Below are 17,154 nucleotides of genomic sequence, written 5' to 3'. Positions count from 1 at the left end.
ACCCATGTGGGTGATTGAAAGATGAACTGAGGTCCACACTCCAGATGGTGGTGGTAGTGTTTGCCAACTGACATAAAGTCCTCCTCCTCCTCCTCCGTGGTGGAAAAAGTAGCCAATTGTCATACTTGAGTAAAAGTAAAGAAACGCTAATAGAAAATTACTCAAGTAAAAGTGAAAGTCACCCAGTAAAATACTACTTAAGTAAAAGTCTAAAAGTATTTGGTTTTAAATATACTTTAGTATCAAAAGTAAATTTAATTGAGAAAATGTACTTAAGTATCAAAAGTGAAAGTACAAATCATTTCAAATTCCTGATACTAAGCAAACCAGACAAGACCATTCTTGTTTTTTTTCATTTACGGATAGCCAGGGGCACACTCCAACACTCAGACATCATTTACAAACAAAACATGTGTGTTTATTGAGTCCACCAGATCAGAGGCAGTAGATGACCAGGGATGTTCTCTTTATAAGTGCATGATTTGAAACATTTTCCTGTCATGCTAAGCATTCAAAATGTGTGGAGTAAAAAGTAAATTATTTTATTTAGGAATGTAGTGAAGTAAAAGTAAAAGTTGTCAAAAATAAAAATAGTAAAGTAAAGTACAGATACCAAAAAAACGACTTACTTAATACACCACTGCAACTACTACCACTGTGAAGGAAGATTTAAGCTTAATGACAACTATGTTAGACAGCTGTACTGTGTGCTTTAAAGTTATTATCCAAGTTGAACTCGAACTGGACAAAATCTGGATTTGAGGAAGGGGAGTATGAAACGTGACAATCCCACGTGTTGTAAATTGCAGAGAGGGGGGAAGGGGGGTATCACTTGGATACCTCTCATATAATAGACACGCTTGCCTAGAAAACTTAATAGAGAGGAGAGGGCTGATCTGAACCAGATGTTCCTTGCCTATATAAACTAAAATGTATTTATGTCTGAGAGAGTCCAATGCTGACTGCATCTAGAAAAGGTCTCCCATGCGCTGGTCACTACTGAATAAACCCTTGTTGAATTCTTAACAGTTTTTTCGACTACAAGAGCTGATTTTTCTACAACACTACTACTATTGAAGGAGGAGAGATTACTAGACACTAATTAGGTGTCCTCTTTTATCTGTGGATTAATTGTTGGAGTAGAGAACACAATTTTGTATAACTCAAAATGGGTAATTTTTTTACAAAGAACCAGAAAGAAAGAAAGTGCACTTCAGGTAAAATAACAACCCAATGTTTATATCCCAGGACAAATTAGCGATCAACAGTAAGCTAGCTAGCTAAATGTCTATGAATGTTTAATGTGTTTCAACTTGTCCCCAAATTAATATAGTTGATTGTCACAATTGTAGATCCATGTGTGCGGGAGGTTTAGGGGAATTAGTGAGTCAGAAATGCATGGGTCGGACTCAAACCCATGTCAACTCTGATAGCCTCTTTACATCCATCCTGTGGCTTTAACATCTGGAACACAGGCCCCTCTATTCCCTCTAATGCTGTTTTTCTCTGAAGCACAGGGCACCAAATAAAATACAGCAACTGATCTGTAGTACCATGGCTAATTGTATCAAAACAATCGTTAAAAACTAGCCAACTTCATCAGATTACAGTATTTCTGTATCTTTAAATATCCAAGGCCTATCCAAAATAATAATCCAACACTTACAATCAAATACTTCTATTTGTAAAACAATTATCTACACACGGAAATTTAGGAACAGTAATTCATATTTGTGCAACGTGCAGTTTTATGAAGGGAAGGGAAGTGAAAGCAAAGCTGTTTTACAGACTAGCAACTGTTTTTGTATTCATGAGGGAGGAAATGAGAAGTTATGTGATTACGGGGAACTACAGAGAGGACAAACTAAACCAAGAAAACAAAAAGGGGCACAAGGAAGTGATGCATCCATTTTCTTAAAGGTCTCAGTTCAGCTCAAACTAACTCCATTAGCCATGTGCTCTCATCAAATGAAGCCGTTACATACTCAGACAAAAACTGGGTGTCACGGCTTTCTTCGTCGGAGGACGATATAGCGAAATCGTCGTCCGAAAAGGTGGACCAATATGCAGCAGAGTTGGTGTTCATTTTCTTAATTTATTCACAAACGTTGAACACGAAAAAACAAGAAACAATAAGCACGACAAATGCCAGTTTTGCATGCTAACAAAAACACGCAATGCAAAAACAATCTCCCACAAATACAAGACAAACACACCCAACTAATATAGGACTTCCAATCAAAGGCAACACCAAACAGCTGCCTTCAATTGGAAGTCCACCCCAATTAACTCAACATAGAAACACACTCACTAGACTTCACATAGAAATACATAAACATAGACCATAACCCAAAACCCGGAAATAATAAATCAAACGCCCTCCTAACTAACACACCACCCCGAACCACATAAAACAAATACCCTCTGCCACGTCCTGACCAAACTACAATAACAATTAACCCTTATACTGGCCAGGACGTGACACTGGGATCCAACATGAATGTAAACCTTGAAATGTTTACTCTATTAACAATCAATTCAATTGGTTAATTTTCAGTACTTCATGAATGTAGATTTAAAAACAATATTCCAGACAATATCTGATTTAATTTCAACAATACATGCAGAAGGCTATTTAATCTCAACAGCTATAAGGGTCATTCCATGTCAAATGGGCACCAATAATGAATTTTAAAAGCCTGTTATGTTAAACGAAATGCCCTTTAATATAGTACACATGGAGAATTCAATAAATCGGACTTGTATTATGACTAAAGACTTGTTGCTAAACAACTTTAACGCAATTGCTAACTAGTGTTAACTAGTGTAATAGCTAGCGTTGCTAGCTGTTCCTGTAGACTTTCAGTCATTGCATTAGTTAGCATTGGCTCGTGAAACTTCCTCTTAACTTTCTTCACACTGGATGCAGATACACAAAAAGGGTATCCATGAGTTCATCTGACTCTGGGGAAGTAGATCAAATAATTTGATGACGCCAGAAACCCACATTAAAGTTTGATCCTGAGATTAAAACACTTATATTTAGCCTGCTACAAATGAGAAGTGTACAGGAGGAGCCTCACCATAGGGATACTCTATAGAGAATCTAGGAAGATCCATTTAGTTAACAAAGTGGGACATTTTCTCTGAACTTGAACTTTAGATACAATATAACAAAGGCAGAGAAGTTGCTTAGATGACGCATGGTGTCTCCAGCGGTCCTCGTCTCCCTCATGGGTCAGGTACTGGCAGCCCATCCTCTGCTCAAACTCCCTCAGGCCACACCACAACTGGAAGTCCTGGGGTGTTAAGGTCATGGTTATGGTTAAGGATAGGGTTATGGTTAAGAGTTATGAGAAGGGTTTGGTTAGGGTTAGAGGTGGGTTAGGTTTGGGTCATTCTTTTGGATCAAACAAATAGTCACATTTACTCATACAGAAAAACACTAGTCAACAAGCATTGAGAGTATCTTCTTATTCATTGCTTGTAGTTCTTTTAGCAATTGTGTCATAGTTTTGATGATTTATATAGTTATTTAATTATCTTAAGCACACATTTTCATTAAAGGGGCTAGCAGCAGTTAATGCATACATTATGACTTAAGTTAATGACATGTACACATTGATTCTTGAAGTATATATATATTATGCCTCATGAGCTTAATTCACCTGTCATACCACATCAGAACCCAAAATATATAGCTATGCTTGTTTTACTTTTACAAATACTGTTTAGCCTCAAAACATTGTTAGAACTAATTTTGGTCAGATAGTAGCTCTGTCTATGAATTTCAAAGTGGTTACGGACTCCCACTTTAATGTATTATTTACTATACAATTATTTACAAGAAATTAGTTACCAATTAATTCATGACTCAGGGATCATTTAGAGATCTTTGTGATTATACATGTATATTACTATAAATTATATGTACAGTATCATTAAAAGTAATTCAAGTCATAATGATGCCCCTCCTCCCTATAGAGTCAAACCCAATGAGGATCGTGCTGCTGGGGAAAACAGGATGGGGCAAAAGCAGTGCAGGAAACACCATCTTTGGAGGAGGGACAGAGTTCAAGATAAACAGTTCAGCCAAGTCCGAGATGTACAAGTGTGAAGCAAAGACCAAGGACATCAATGGAAGAAAACTCACTGTAGTAGACACACCTGGATTTTTTGACACAAACATCCCTGAAGAGGATCTGAAACCTGAACTAGTGAAATGTATTGTAGAGTGTGCTCCGGGGCCACATGCCTTTCTCATTGTGCTTAGAGTGGACCGCTACGGATGTCATGAGGAACAAGTCATTGAAGAAATTGCTAAATGTTTTTCACCAGAGGCCTTCAAATATTCCACAGTTCTCTTCACTCACGGTGACCAGCTTGAAGGAATAACTATTCAGGATTTTGTGAAAACGAATGATAAACTGAGTGAGCTTGTGGAGAAATGTGGTGGCCGCTGTCACGTCATTGACAACAAATACTGGAACACCAATCAGCAGAGTCAGTACAGGAACAACCAGTACCAAGTAACAGAGTTACTCAACACCATAGAGGAGATGGTGAGCGAGAACGGAGGAGAATGCTACACCAACGAGTTGCTCCAAGAGGCAGAGAGATTAATACAAGCAGAGATAGAGAGTCTTAGGAAGGAGTCAATGGGAAAGATGTCAGAGGAAGCGATCAATAAACAGGCCACTGAAAATGTGTGGAAGAAACTCCTGATCAAATTAACAGGGATAGCAACAGGTACAATAGTGGGAGCTCTCCTTGGGGTTGCAGGGGCAGAAGCATTCGTTCAATCAGTACTTGGTAAGATACCCACGATAACTGAACTTGGGGCAGGAGGACTAAACACAGCAATAACAGTAACCATAGCTGGAGCAATTGTAGCTGGGGGGCAATAGGAGGGAAGATGATAGGAGCTGCTGCAGCAGAGAATGCAGAGACACCAGGAGAGGCAGCAAAGAAAGCAGCTGAGGCAGTCTGAGGTGGGTAAGTATATCTTGGAGCAGGGTCAAGGTATTGTGGACAGTGTAAGATGTATGTCAGAGGGGTTGCCTACAGCAAATTGAGTTTGAGTGAAGAAAAGAAGTAGCAGGAGCACTCTAGGTATTCAGAAAACACAGGTGAAATGAGTGAATGAGTGTTAACAACCTGTGTTTCAATAGTTTATTAAACACAACAGCCACTACTCCACACACACACACGAGTCAGTACTCTATACACACAAGTCAGTACTCTACATTTACATTTTAGTCATTTAGCAGACGCTTTTATCCAGAGCGACTTACAGTAGTGAATAGATACATTTCATGTATTTTTTTTGGTATACTGGCCCCCCATGGGAATCGAACCCACAACCCTGGCGTTGCACACACCGTGCTGGCGTTGCAAACACCACGCTCTACCAACTGAGCCACAGGGAAGCTCTATAGACACACACATACACACACACACCGGTACTCTACACACAACCACACACGTCAGTACTCTACACACACACACACACACACACGTCAGTACTCTACACACACACACACACACACACACACACACACACACACACACACACACACACACACACACACCGTCAGTACTCTACACACACACACACGAGTCAGTACTCTACACACAGAAGAAAAACTCTTCAAACTAATAAACATTTCAGACAAATCAAACCTTAACATGTCATTGTTTTAACATAATTACAGTAGAAAATGTTTGATTGCTAATTTCAACAGACTAAAATAAGCATTATTTCCTTTCAATGTAGATGATGAGTAAAATGAAAAAAAGCACACAGTATATGTAACATGTCATTATAACACTGTATGAGTAACAAGACTTAGAAGTGGCTGATAAAACCGTATTTCCCAAGGCATAGATTTGATATCAGGGTTTCCCTTTTTACAGCCTAATAGCTTATAGTTCATGGAAATTTAGTCAGTGATGTCACCTAAATTGTATAAATATTGACTTTATTTACAAACAAATCTTGATGACTTTTATATGATTACTATGATACATTTTGTATTTACTCTTTTAAATGATTGCAGAAGGATTGTGTCCTGGCATGTATTCCACTCTGTTGATTGAATTGCTTGCAAAAAAAAATAAAAAAAAGCTACTTGTTCACAATCTGATGGATATTTCTGTGTACATTACAACACGCAATTATCGAAAGCATAAGAGAGAGAGCTGAATATTTAACTCTGCATATTTCAAGAAATGGCATATGAGAGTGCGGTAAGATACCCAATGGGGTCGACCATACTTTTCTCGTCAAAGATTTTTTTTTAAAAGTCAACTTAAACTGGAAATCAAATTATCCTCCATCACTACAGCAGTGAATGAATGAAATGTATTATTTAAATATTGAAAAGGTGTGGACTACGGAGAAAAATGGAGAAACTGCTATTTGAGGCCATATGGCATAGAGTGCTACTGTACAAGAACTGAACAATTCCAGGGGATGAAGGATGAGGGGGGGTTGAGACATACGTGATGTGTATGGTTGAGGTGGGAACATGTGGGTCAGACCAGGTGTGATGTCATTGACGTTTGTTGAAATGTGTGTGTCTGTTTAGTGTCTTTTGGTTGGATGGCACCGAAGAACATGGCTGACGTTTTACATTCTCCCAACCACTTGTGCTATTTAAAACATTTTTTGGGTGCTTTGTGTAACTTCTTTTGTAACTTATTGTGTACATAATGTTATGACCCGAAAATAACTTCTGGACATCAGAAAAGCGATTACTCACCGCGGACTGGAAGAAACATTTTCCTTTAACGAGTCCGACGAGAAGGATATCCTGCTTTCACTGGAACAGGCCCAGAGCCACGCCTTTTGCGTGAAGAAAAGACGCCTGAAAAGTGGACGCAGTCAGATCTCAACAAGTACATAGGGTGCAGGGGTATTCAACTCTTACCCTACGAGGTCCGGAGCCTGCTGGTTTTCTGTTCTACCTGATAATTCATTGAAGACACCTGGTCAAAATCAGTCCCTGATTAGAGAGGAACCCTTTGATATTTCCACATTTTGTTATGTCACAGCCTTATTCTAAAATTGATTAAATCGTTTTTTCCCTTAATCTACACACAATACCTCATAATGACAAAGCAAAAACAGGTTATACATTTTTGAAAATTAATAAAAACTAAAAAAACGTATTCAAGCCCTTTACTCAGTACTTTGTTGAAGCACCTTTGGCAGCGATTACAGCCTTGTGCCTTCTTGGGTATGAAGCTACAAGCTTGGCACAACTCTATTTGAGGAGTTTCTCCCATCCTTCTCTGCAGATCCTCTCAAGCTCTGTCAGGCTATTTTTAGGTCTCTCCAGACATGTTCGATCGGGTTCAAGTCCGGTCTCTGGCTGGGCTACTCAAAGACATTCAGAGACTTGTCCTGAAGCCACTCCTGCATTGTCTTAGCTGTGTGCTTATGGTCTTTGTCCTGTTGGAAGGTGAACCTTAACCCCAGTCATCAAGGATCTCTCTGTACTTTGCTCCGTTCATTTTTCCCTCAATCCTGACTAGTCTCCCAGTCCATGCCACTGAAAAACATCCCCACTGCTTGATGCTGCCACCAACATGCTTCACCGTAGGGATGGTGCCAGGTTCCCCTCCAGACGTGACACTTGGCATTCAGGCCAAAGAGTTCAATCTTGGTTTCATCAGAACAGAGAATCTTGTTTCTCATGGTCTAAGAGTCCTTGAAGTGCCTTTTGGCAAACTGCAAGCGGGCTGTCATATGCCTTTTACTGAGGAGTGGCTTGCGTCTGGCCACGCCACCATAAAGGCCTGATTGGTGGAGTGCTGCACAGATGGTTATCTTTCTGGAAGTTTCTACCATCTCCACAGAGTAACTCTGGAGCTCTGTCAGAGTGACCATCAGGGTCTTGGTTATAGTAGAGCAGTGGTTCCCAAACGTTTTATAGTCCCGTACCCCTTCAAACATTCAACCTCCAGCTACGTACCCCCTCTAGCACCAGGGTCAGTGCACTCTCAAATGTAGTTTTTTTGCCATCATTGTAAGCCTGCCACACACACTATACAATACATTTATTAACATAAGAATGAGTATGAGTTTTTGTCACAACCCGGCTCGTGGGAAGTGACAAAGAGCTCTTATAGGACCAGGGCACAAATAGTAATATAATAATAATCATTAATGTTGCTCTTTATTTAGCCATCTTACATATAAAACCTTGTTTGTTCATCAAAAATTGTGAATAACTCACAACAGGTTAATGAGAAGGTTGTGCGTGAAAGGATGCACATAACTGTGCAATGTTGGAGAGAGTCTCAGTCTTAAATAAGTTCCCACACACAGTCTGTGCCTGTATTTAGTTTTCATGCTAGTGAGGGCTGAGAAACCCTCTCACATAGGTACGTGGTTGCAAAGGGCATCAGTGTCTTAACAGCACAATTTACCAAGGCAAGAAACTCTGAGCGCAGCCCTATCCAGAAATCTGGCAGTGGCTTCTGATTAAATTCAATTTTCACACAACTGCTTGTTGCAATTTCGAAGAGGTTCTCTTGTTCAGATATCGGTAAGTGGACTGGAGACAGGGCATGAAAGGCATGTGGCTCAGTTGGTAAAGCATGGTGTGTGCAACGCCAGGGTTGTGGATTCGATTCCCACGAGGGGCCAGTACAAAAAAAAAAATGCATGAAATGAAATGTATGTATTCACTACTGTAAGTCGCTCTGGATAAGAGCGTCTGCTAAATGACTAAAATGTAAAATGGATAACAAATCCAGTTACTTGTGTCATCTGTTTTGGGAAAGTACCTGCGTAATTGTGCACCCAGCTCACTCAGGTGCTTCGCTGTATCACATTTGACATTGTCTGTAAGCTTGAGTTCATTTGCACACAAAAAATCATACAATGATGGAAAGACCTGTGTGTTGTCCTTGTTAATGCAGACAGAGAAGAGCTCCAACTTCTTAATCATAGCCTTAATTTTGTCCCGCACATTGAATATAGTTGCGGAGTATCCCTGTAATCCTAGATTCAGATCATTCAGGCGAGAAAAACATCACCCAGATAGGCCAGTCGTGTGAGAAACTCGTCATCATGCAAGCAGTTAGACAAGTGAAAATTATGGTCAGTAAAGAAAACTTTAAGCTCGTCTCTCAATTTTTTAAAAACGTATCAATTCTTTGCCCCTTGATAACCAGCGCACTTTTGTATGTTGTAAAAAGCGTTACATGGTTACTGCCCATATCATTGCACAGTGCAGAAAATACACGAGAGTTCAGGGGCCTTGCTTTAACAAAGTTAACCATTTTCACTGTAGTGTCCAAAACATTTTATTTTTATTTTTTATTTCACCTTTATTTAACCAGGTAGGCAAGTTGAGAACAAGTTCTCATTTACAATTGCGACCTGGCCAAGATAAGGGAAAGCAGTTCGACAACATACAACAACACAGAGTTACACATGGAGTAAAACAACATACAATCAATGATACAGTAGAAAAATAAGACTATATACAAATGTGAGCAAATGAGGTGAGATAAGGGAGGTTAAGGCAAGAAAAAGGCCATGGTGGCAGAGAAAATACAGTATAGCAAGTAAAACACTGGAATGGTAGATTTGTTATTTGAAGAAAGTTCAAAGTTAAAAATATAAATAATATGGTGCAAAGGAGCAAAATAAATAAAATAAATAAATACAGTAGGGAAGAGGTAGTAGTTTGGGCTAAATTATAGATGGGCTATGTACAGGTGCAGTGATCTTTGAGCTGCTCTGACAGCTGGTGCTTAAAGCTAGTGAGGGAGATAAGTGTTTCGAGTTTCAGAGATTTTTGTAGTTCGTTCCAGTCATTGGCAGCAGAGAACTGGAAGGAGAGACGACCAAAAGAGGAGTTGGCTTTAGGGGTGACCAGAGAGATATACCTGCTGGAGCGCGTGCTACAGGTGGGTGCTGCTATGGTGACCAGTGAGCGGAGATAAGGGGGGACTTTACCTAGCAGGGTCTTGTAGATGACCTGGAGCCAATGGGTTTGGCGGCGATTATGAAGATTATTATAAAAATGTGAATCACATTTTTTATTTGGCGTACCCCACGGCATTCCCCAGTTTGGGAATACCAGTTCTTGATGATTGAGGTAGTCTCAGTAGTACATTTCCCTACCCTGGAAGTCATTCTGAATGCAAGTTGCGGGTGATTATACAAATCCTCTTGTTGGATATGCTAACTCTGCCTTGATTCCAACAGGAATTACACATCACTACTGTATGTAGCATAATGACTTGCAGGCCTGATGTGGCCTGTAAACGAGGGCATTCCTAACAGCACTGTGTACTAGGTCCTCAAAGAAAGGCCTTATGATATAATGTATTGTTATAAACAATACAATTTTAAAGGCTACTAAGGCTGATGGAACCGTAAGGAAGAACCTTTAAAATGGTAAAATGGTTATTGGTTCTATTGTTTTATGCGCTGCAAGTCCCATATATAAACATATACCCATGTGGGTGATTGAAAGATGAACTGAGGTCCACACTCCAGATGGTGGTGGTAGTGTTTGCCAACTGACATAAAGTCCTCCTCCTCCTCCTCCGTGGTGGAAAAAGTAGCCAATTGTCATACTTGAGTAAAAGTAAAGAAACGCTAATAGAAAATTACTCAAGTAAAAGTGAAAGTCACCCAGTAAAATACTACTTAAGTAAAAGTCTAAAAGTATTTGGTTTTAAATATACTTTAGTATCAAAAGTAAATTTAATTGAGAAAATGTACTTAAGTATCAAAAGTGAAAGTACAAATCATTTCAAATTCCTGATACTAAGCAAACCAGACAAGACCATTCTTGTTTTTTTTTCATTTACGGATAGCCAGGGGCACACTCCAACACTCAGACATCATTTACAAACAAAACATGTGTGTTTATTGAGTCCACCAGATCAGAGGCAGTAGATGACCAGGGATGTTCTCTTTATAAGTGCATGATTTGAAACATTTTCCTGTCATGCTAAGCATTCAAAATGTGTGGAGTAAAAAGTAAATTATTTTATTTAGGAATGTAGTGAAGTAAAAGTAAAAGTTGTCAAAAATAAAAATAGTAAAGTAAAGTACAGATACCAAAAAAACTACTTACTTAATACACCACTGCAACTACTACCACTGTGAAGGAAGATTTAAGCTTAATGACAACTATGTTAGACAGCTGTACTGTGTGCTTTAAAGTTATTATCCAAGTTGAACTCGAACTGGACAAAATCTGGATTTGAGGAAGGGGGAGTATGAAACGTGACAATCCCACGTGTTGTAAATTGCAGAGAGGGGGGAAGGGGGGTATCACTTGGATACCTCTCATATAATAGACACGCTTGCCTAGAAAACTTAATAGAGAGGAGAGGGCTGATCTGAACCAGATGTTCCTTGCCTATATAAACTAAAATGTATTTATGTCTGAGAGAGTCCAATGCTGACTGCATCTAGAAAAGGTCTCCCATGCGCTGGTCACTACTGAATAAACCCTTGTTGAATTCTTAACAGTTTTTTCGACTACAAGAGCTGATTTTTCTACAACACTACTACTATTGAAGGAGGAGAGATTACTAGACACTAATTAGGTGTCCTCTTTTATCTGTGGATTAATTGTTGGAGTAGAGAACACAATTTTGTATAACTCAAAATGGGTAATTTTTTTACAAAGAACCAGAAAGAAAGAAAGTGCACTTCAGGTAAAATAACAACCCAATGTTTATATCCCAGGACAAATTAGCGATCAACAGTAAGCTAGCTAGCTAAATGTCTATGAATGTTTAATGTGTTTCAACTTGTCCCCAAATTAATATAGTTGATTGTCACAATTGTAGATCCATGTGTGCGGGAGGTTTAGGGGAATTAGTGAGTCAGAAATGCATGGGTCGGACTCAAACCCATGTCAACTCTGATAGCCTCTTTACATCCATCCTGTGGCTTTAACATCTGGAACACAGGCCCCTCTATTCCCTCTAATGCTGTTTTTCTCTGAAGCACAGGGCACCAAATAAAATACAGCAACTGATCTGTAGTACCATGGCTAATTGTATCAAAACAATCGTTAAAAACTAGCCAACTTCATCAGATTACAGTATTTCTGTATCTTTAAATATCCAAGGCCTATCCAAAATAATAATCCAACACTTACAATCAAATACTTCTATTTGTAAAACAATTATCTACACACGGAAATTTAGGAACAGTAATTCATATTTGTGCAACGTGCAGTTTTATGAAGGGAAGGGAAGTGAAAGCAAAGCTGTTTTACAGACTAGCAACTGTTTTTGTATTCATGAGGGAGGAAATGAGAAGTTATGTGATTACGGGGAACTACAGAGAGGACAAACTAAACCAAGAAAACAAAAAGGGGCACAAGGAAGTGATGCATCCATTTTCTTAAAGGTCTCAGTTCAGCTCAAACTAACTCCATTAGCCATGTGCTCTCATCAAATGAAGCCGTTACATACTCAGACAAAAACTGGGTGTCACGGCTTTCTTCGTCGGAGGACGATATAAGCGAAATCGTCGTCCGAAAAGGTGGACCAATATGCAGCAGAGTTGGTGTTCATTTTCTTAATTTATTCACAAACGTTGAACACGAAAAAACAAGAAACAATAAGCACGACAAATGCCAGTTTTGCATGCTAACAAAAACACGCAATGCAAAAACAATCTCCCACAAATACAAGACAAACACACCCAACTAATATAGGACTTCCAATCAAAGGCAACACCAAACAGCTGCCTTCAATTGGAAGTCCACCCCAATTAACTCAACATAGAAACACACTCACTAGACTTCACATAGAAATACATAAACATAGACCATAACCCAAAACCCGGAAATAATAAATCAAACGCCCTCCTAACTAACACACCACCCCGAACCACATAAAACAAATACCCTCTGCCACGTCCTGACCAAACTACAATAACAATTAACCCTTATACTGGCCAGGACGTGACACTGGGATCCAACATGAATGTAAACCTTGAAATGTTTACTCTATTAACAATCAATTCAATTGGTTAATTTTCAGTACTTCATGAATGTAGATTTAAAAACAATATTCCAGACAATATCTGATTTAATTTCAACAATACATGCAGAAGGCTATTTAATCTCAACAGCTATAAGGGTCATTCCATGTCAAATGGGCACCAATAATGAATTTTAAAAGCCTGTTATGTTAAACGAAATGCCCTTTAATATAGTACACATGGAGAATTCAATAAATCGGACTTGTATTATGACTAAAGACTTGTTGCTAAACAACTTTAACGCAATTGCTAACTAGTGTTAACTAGTGTAATAGCTAGCGTTGCTAGCTGTTCCTGTAGACTTTCAGTCATTGCATTAGTTAGCATTGGCTCGTGAAACTTCCTCTTAACTTTCTTCACACTGGATGCAGATACACAAAAAGGGTATCCATGAGTTCATCTGACTCTGGGGAAGTAGATCAAATAATTTGATGACGCCAGAAACCCACATTAAAGTTTGATCCTGAGATTAAAACACTTATATTTAGCCTGCTACAAATGAGAAGTGTACAGGAGGAGCCTCACCATAGGGATACTCTATAGAGAATCTAGGAAGATCCATTTAGTTAACAAAGTGGGACATTTTCTCTGAACTTGAACTTTAGATACAATATAACAAAGGCAGAGAAGTTGCTTAGATGACGCATGGTGTCTCCAGCGGTCCTCGTCTCCCTCATGGGTCAGGTACTGGCAGCCCATCCTCTGCTCAAACTCCCTCAGGCCACACCACAACTGGAAGTCCTGGGGTGTTAAGGTCATGGTTATGGTTAAGGATAGGGTTATGGTTAAGAGTTATGAGAAGGGTTTGGTTAGGGTTAGAGGTGGGTTAGGTTTGGGTCATTCTTTTGGATCAAACAAATAGTCACATTTACTCATACAGAAAAACACTAGTCAACAAGCATTGAGAGTATCTTCTTATTCATTGCTTGTAGTTCTTTTAGCAATTGTGTCATAGTTTTGATGATTTATATAGTTATTTAATTATCTTAAGCACACATTTTCATTAAAGGGGCTAGCAGCAGTTAATGCATACATTATGACTTAAGTTAATGACATGTACACATTGATTCTTGAAGTATATATATATTATGCCTCATGAGCTTAATTCACCTGTCATACCACATCAGAACCCAAAATATATAGCTATGCTTGTTTTACTTTTACAAATACTGTTTAGCCTCAAAACATTGTTAGAACTAATTTTGGTCAGATAGTAGCTCTGTCTATGAATTTCAAAGTGGTTACGGACTCCCACTTTAATGTATTATTTACTATACAATTATTTACAAGAAATTAGTTACCAATTAATTCATGACTCAGGGATCATTTAGAGATCTTTGTGATTATACATGTATATTACTATAAATTATATGTACAGTATCATTAAAAGTAATTCAAGTCATAATGATGCCCCTCCTCCCTATAGAGTCAAACCCAATGAGGATCGTGCTGCTGGGGAAAACAGGATGGGGCAAAAGCAGTGCAGGAAACACCATCTTTGGAGGAGGGACAGAGTTCAAGATAAACAGTTCAGCCAAGTCCGAGATGTACAAGTGTGAAGCAAAGACCAAGGACATCAATGGAAGAAAACTCACTGTAGTAGACACACCTGGATTTTTTGACACAAACATCCCTGAAGAGGATCTGAAACCTGAACTAGTGAAATGTATTGTAGAGTGTGCTCCGGGGCCACATGCCTTTCTCATTGTGCTTAGAGTGGACCGCTACGGATGTCATGAGGAACAAGTCATTGAAGAAATTGCTAAATGTTTTTCACCAGAGGCCTTCAAATATTCCACAGTTCTCTTCACTCACGGTGACCAGCTTGAAGGAATAACTATTCAGGATTTTGTGAAAACGAATGATAAACTGAGTGAGCTTGTGGAGAAATGTGGTGGCCGCTGTCACGTCATTGACAACAAATACTGGAACACCAATCAGCAGAGTCAGTACAGGAACAACCAGTACCAAGTAACAGAGTTACTCAACACCATAGAGGAGATGGTGAGCGAGAACGGAGGAGAATGCTACACCAACGAGTTGCTCCAAGAGGCAGAGAGATTAATACAAGCAGAGATAGAGAGTCTTAGGAAGGAGTCAATGGGAAAGATGTCAGAGGAAGCGATCAATAAACAGGCCACTGAAAATGTGTGGAAGAAACTCCTGATCAAATTAACAGGGATAGCAACAGGTACAATAGTGGGAGCTCTCCTTGGGGTTGCAGGGGCAGAAGCATTCGTTCAATCAGTACTTGGTAAGATACCCACGATAACTGAACTTGGGGCAGGAGGACTAAACACAGCAATAACAGTAAGCATAGCTGGAGCAATTGTAGCTGGGGGGCAATAGGAGGGAAGATGATAGGAGCTGCTGCAGCAGAGAATGCAGAGACACCAGGAGAGGCAGCAAAGAAAGCAGCTGAGGCAGTCTGAGGTGGGTAAGTATATCTTGGAGCAGGGTCAAGGTATTGTGGACAGTGTAAGATGTATGTCAGAGGGGTTGCCTACAGCAAATTGAGTTTGAGTGAAGAAAAGAAGTAGCAGGAGCACTCTAGGTATTCAGAAAACACAGGTGAAATGAGTGAATGAGTGTTAACAACCTGTGTTTCAATAGTTTATTAAACACAACAGCCACTACTCCACACACACACACGAGTCAGTACTCTATACACACGAGTCAATACTCTACATTTACATTTTAGTCATTTAGCAGACGCTTTTATCCAGAGCGACTTACAGTAGTGAATACATACATTTCATGCATCTCTTTTTGTATACTGGCCCCCCATGGGAATCGAACCCACAACCCTGGCGTTGCACACACCGTGCTGGCGTTGCAAACACCACGCTCTACCAACTGAGCCACAGGGAAGCTCTATAGACACACACATACACACACACACACCGGTACTCTACACACAACCACACACGTCAGTACTCTACACACACACACACACACGTCAGTACTCTACACACACACACACACACACACACGTCAGTACTCTACACACACACACACGAGTCAGTACTCTACACACAGAAGAAAAACTCTTCAAACTAATAAACATTTCAGACAAATCAAACCTTAACATGTCATTGTTTTAACATAATTACAGTAGAAAATGTTTGATTGCTAATTTCAACAGACTAAAATAAGCATTATTTCCTTTCAATGTAGATGATGAGTAAAATGAAAAAAAGCACACAGTATATGTAACATGTCATTATAACACTGTATGAGTAACAAGACTTAGAAGTGGCTGATAAAACCGTATTTCCCAAGGCATAGATTTGATATCAGGGTTTCCCTTTTTACAGCCTAATAGCTTATAGTTCATGGAAATTTAGTCAGTGATGTCACCTAAATTGTATAAATATTGACTTTATTTACAAACAAATCTTGATGACTTTTATATGATTACTATGATACATTTTGTATTTACTCTTTTAAATGATTGCAGAAGGATTGTGTCCTGGCATGTATTCCACTCTGTTGATTGAATTGCTTGCAAAAAAAAATAAAAAAAGCTACTTGTTCACAATCTGATGGATATTTCTGTGTACATTACAACACGCAATTATCGAAAGCATAAGAGAGAGAGCTGAATATTTAAGTCTGCATATTTCAAGAAATGGCATATGAGAGTGCGGTAAGATACCCAATGGGGTCGACCATACTTTTCTCGTCAAAGATTTTTTTTTAAAAGTCAACTTAAACTGGAAATCAAATTATCCTCCATCACTACAGCAGTGAATGAATGAAATGTATTATTTAAATATTGAAAAGGTGTGGACTACGGAGAAAAATGGAGAAACTGCTATTTGAGGCCATATGGCATAGAGTGCTACTGTACAAGAACTGAACAATTCCAGGGGATGAAGGATGAGGGGGTTGAGACATACGTGATGTGTATGGTTGAGGTGGGAACATGTGGGTCAGACCAGGTGTGATGTCATTGACGTTTGTTGAAATGTGTGTGTCTGTTTAGTGTCTTTTGGTTGGATGGCACCGAAGAACATGGCTGACGTTTTACATTCTCCCAACCACTTGTGCTATTTAAAACATTTTTTGGGTGCTTTGTGTAACTTCTTTTGTAACTTATTGTGTACATAATG

The 17,154-nt window shown here is 39.2% G+C and overlaps 1 protein-coding gene across 3 annotated transcripts; it reads left to right on the top strand.

Annotated features, from left to right (window-relative positions):
- The first annotated feature begins 853 nt into the window (after positions 1-853).
- LOC123723963 (GTPase IMAP family member 7-like) lies at positions 854-15,865 on the top strand. 3 transcript variants are annotated; one of them, XR_006760502.1, is made up of 3 exons: positions 854-1,217; positions 3,985-4,995; positions 14,466-15,274. XR_006760502.1 is itself a non-coding variant. In XM_045701439.1 (2 exons), exons 1-2 carry the CDS (start codon positions 4,941-4,943, stop codon positions 15,386-15,388), a joined length of 978 nt encoding a protein of 325 aa, XP_045557395.1. In that variant the 5' UTR covers positions 4,902-4,940; the 3' UTR covers positions 15,389-15,865. The 3 variants fall into 3 exon arrangements, 2 of the variants coding, with proteins under 2 accessions (XP_045557395.1, XP_045557396.1); XM_045701439.1 differs by lacking the exon at positions 854-1,217 and having other exon boundaries at positions 4,902-4,995; positions 14,466-15,865; XM_045701440.1 differs by lacking the exons at positions 854-1,217; positions 3,985-4,995 and adding an exon at positions 11,339-11,697 and having other exon boundaries at positions 14,466-15,860.
- The last annotated feature ends 1,289 nt before the right edge of the window (positions 15,866-17,154 follow it).

Source organism: Salmo salar, chromosome ssa18 (genome assembly GCF_905237065.1).
Source record: "Salmo salar chromosome ssa18, Ssal_v3.1, whole genome shotgun sequence".
In the NCBI taxonomy this organism is placed as follows: Eukaryota; Metazoa; Chordata; class Actinopteri; order Salmoniformes; family Salmonidae; genus Salmo; species Salmo salar.
Note: the sequence above shows the minus strand (reverse complement) of the source record. Positions and strands in the feature narration are given on the sequence as shown.

Coding starts and splice junctions, on each gene's coding strand:
- LOC123723963 (XM_045701439.1), top strand. CDS start 4,941: ATGCAGAGACACCAGGAGAGGCAGCAAAGAAAGCAGCTGAGGCAGTCT. Junction 4,996..14,465: donor GCTGAGGCAGTCTGAGGTGG/GTAAGTATATCT, acceptor TCCTCCCTATAG/AGTCAAACCCAATGAGGATC.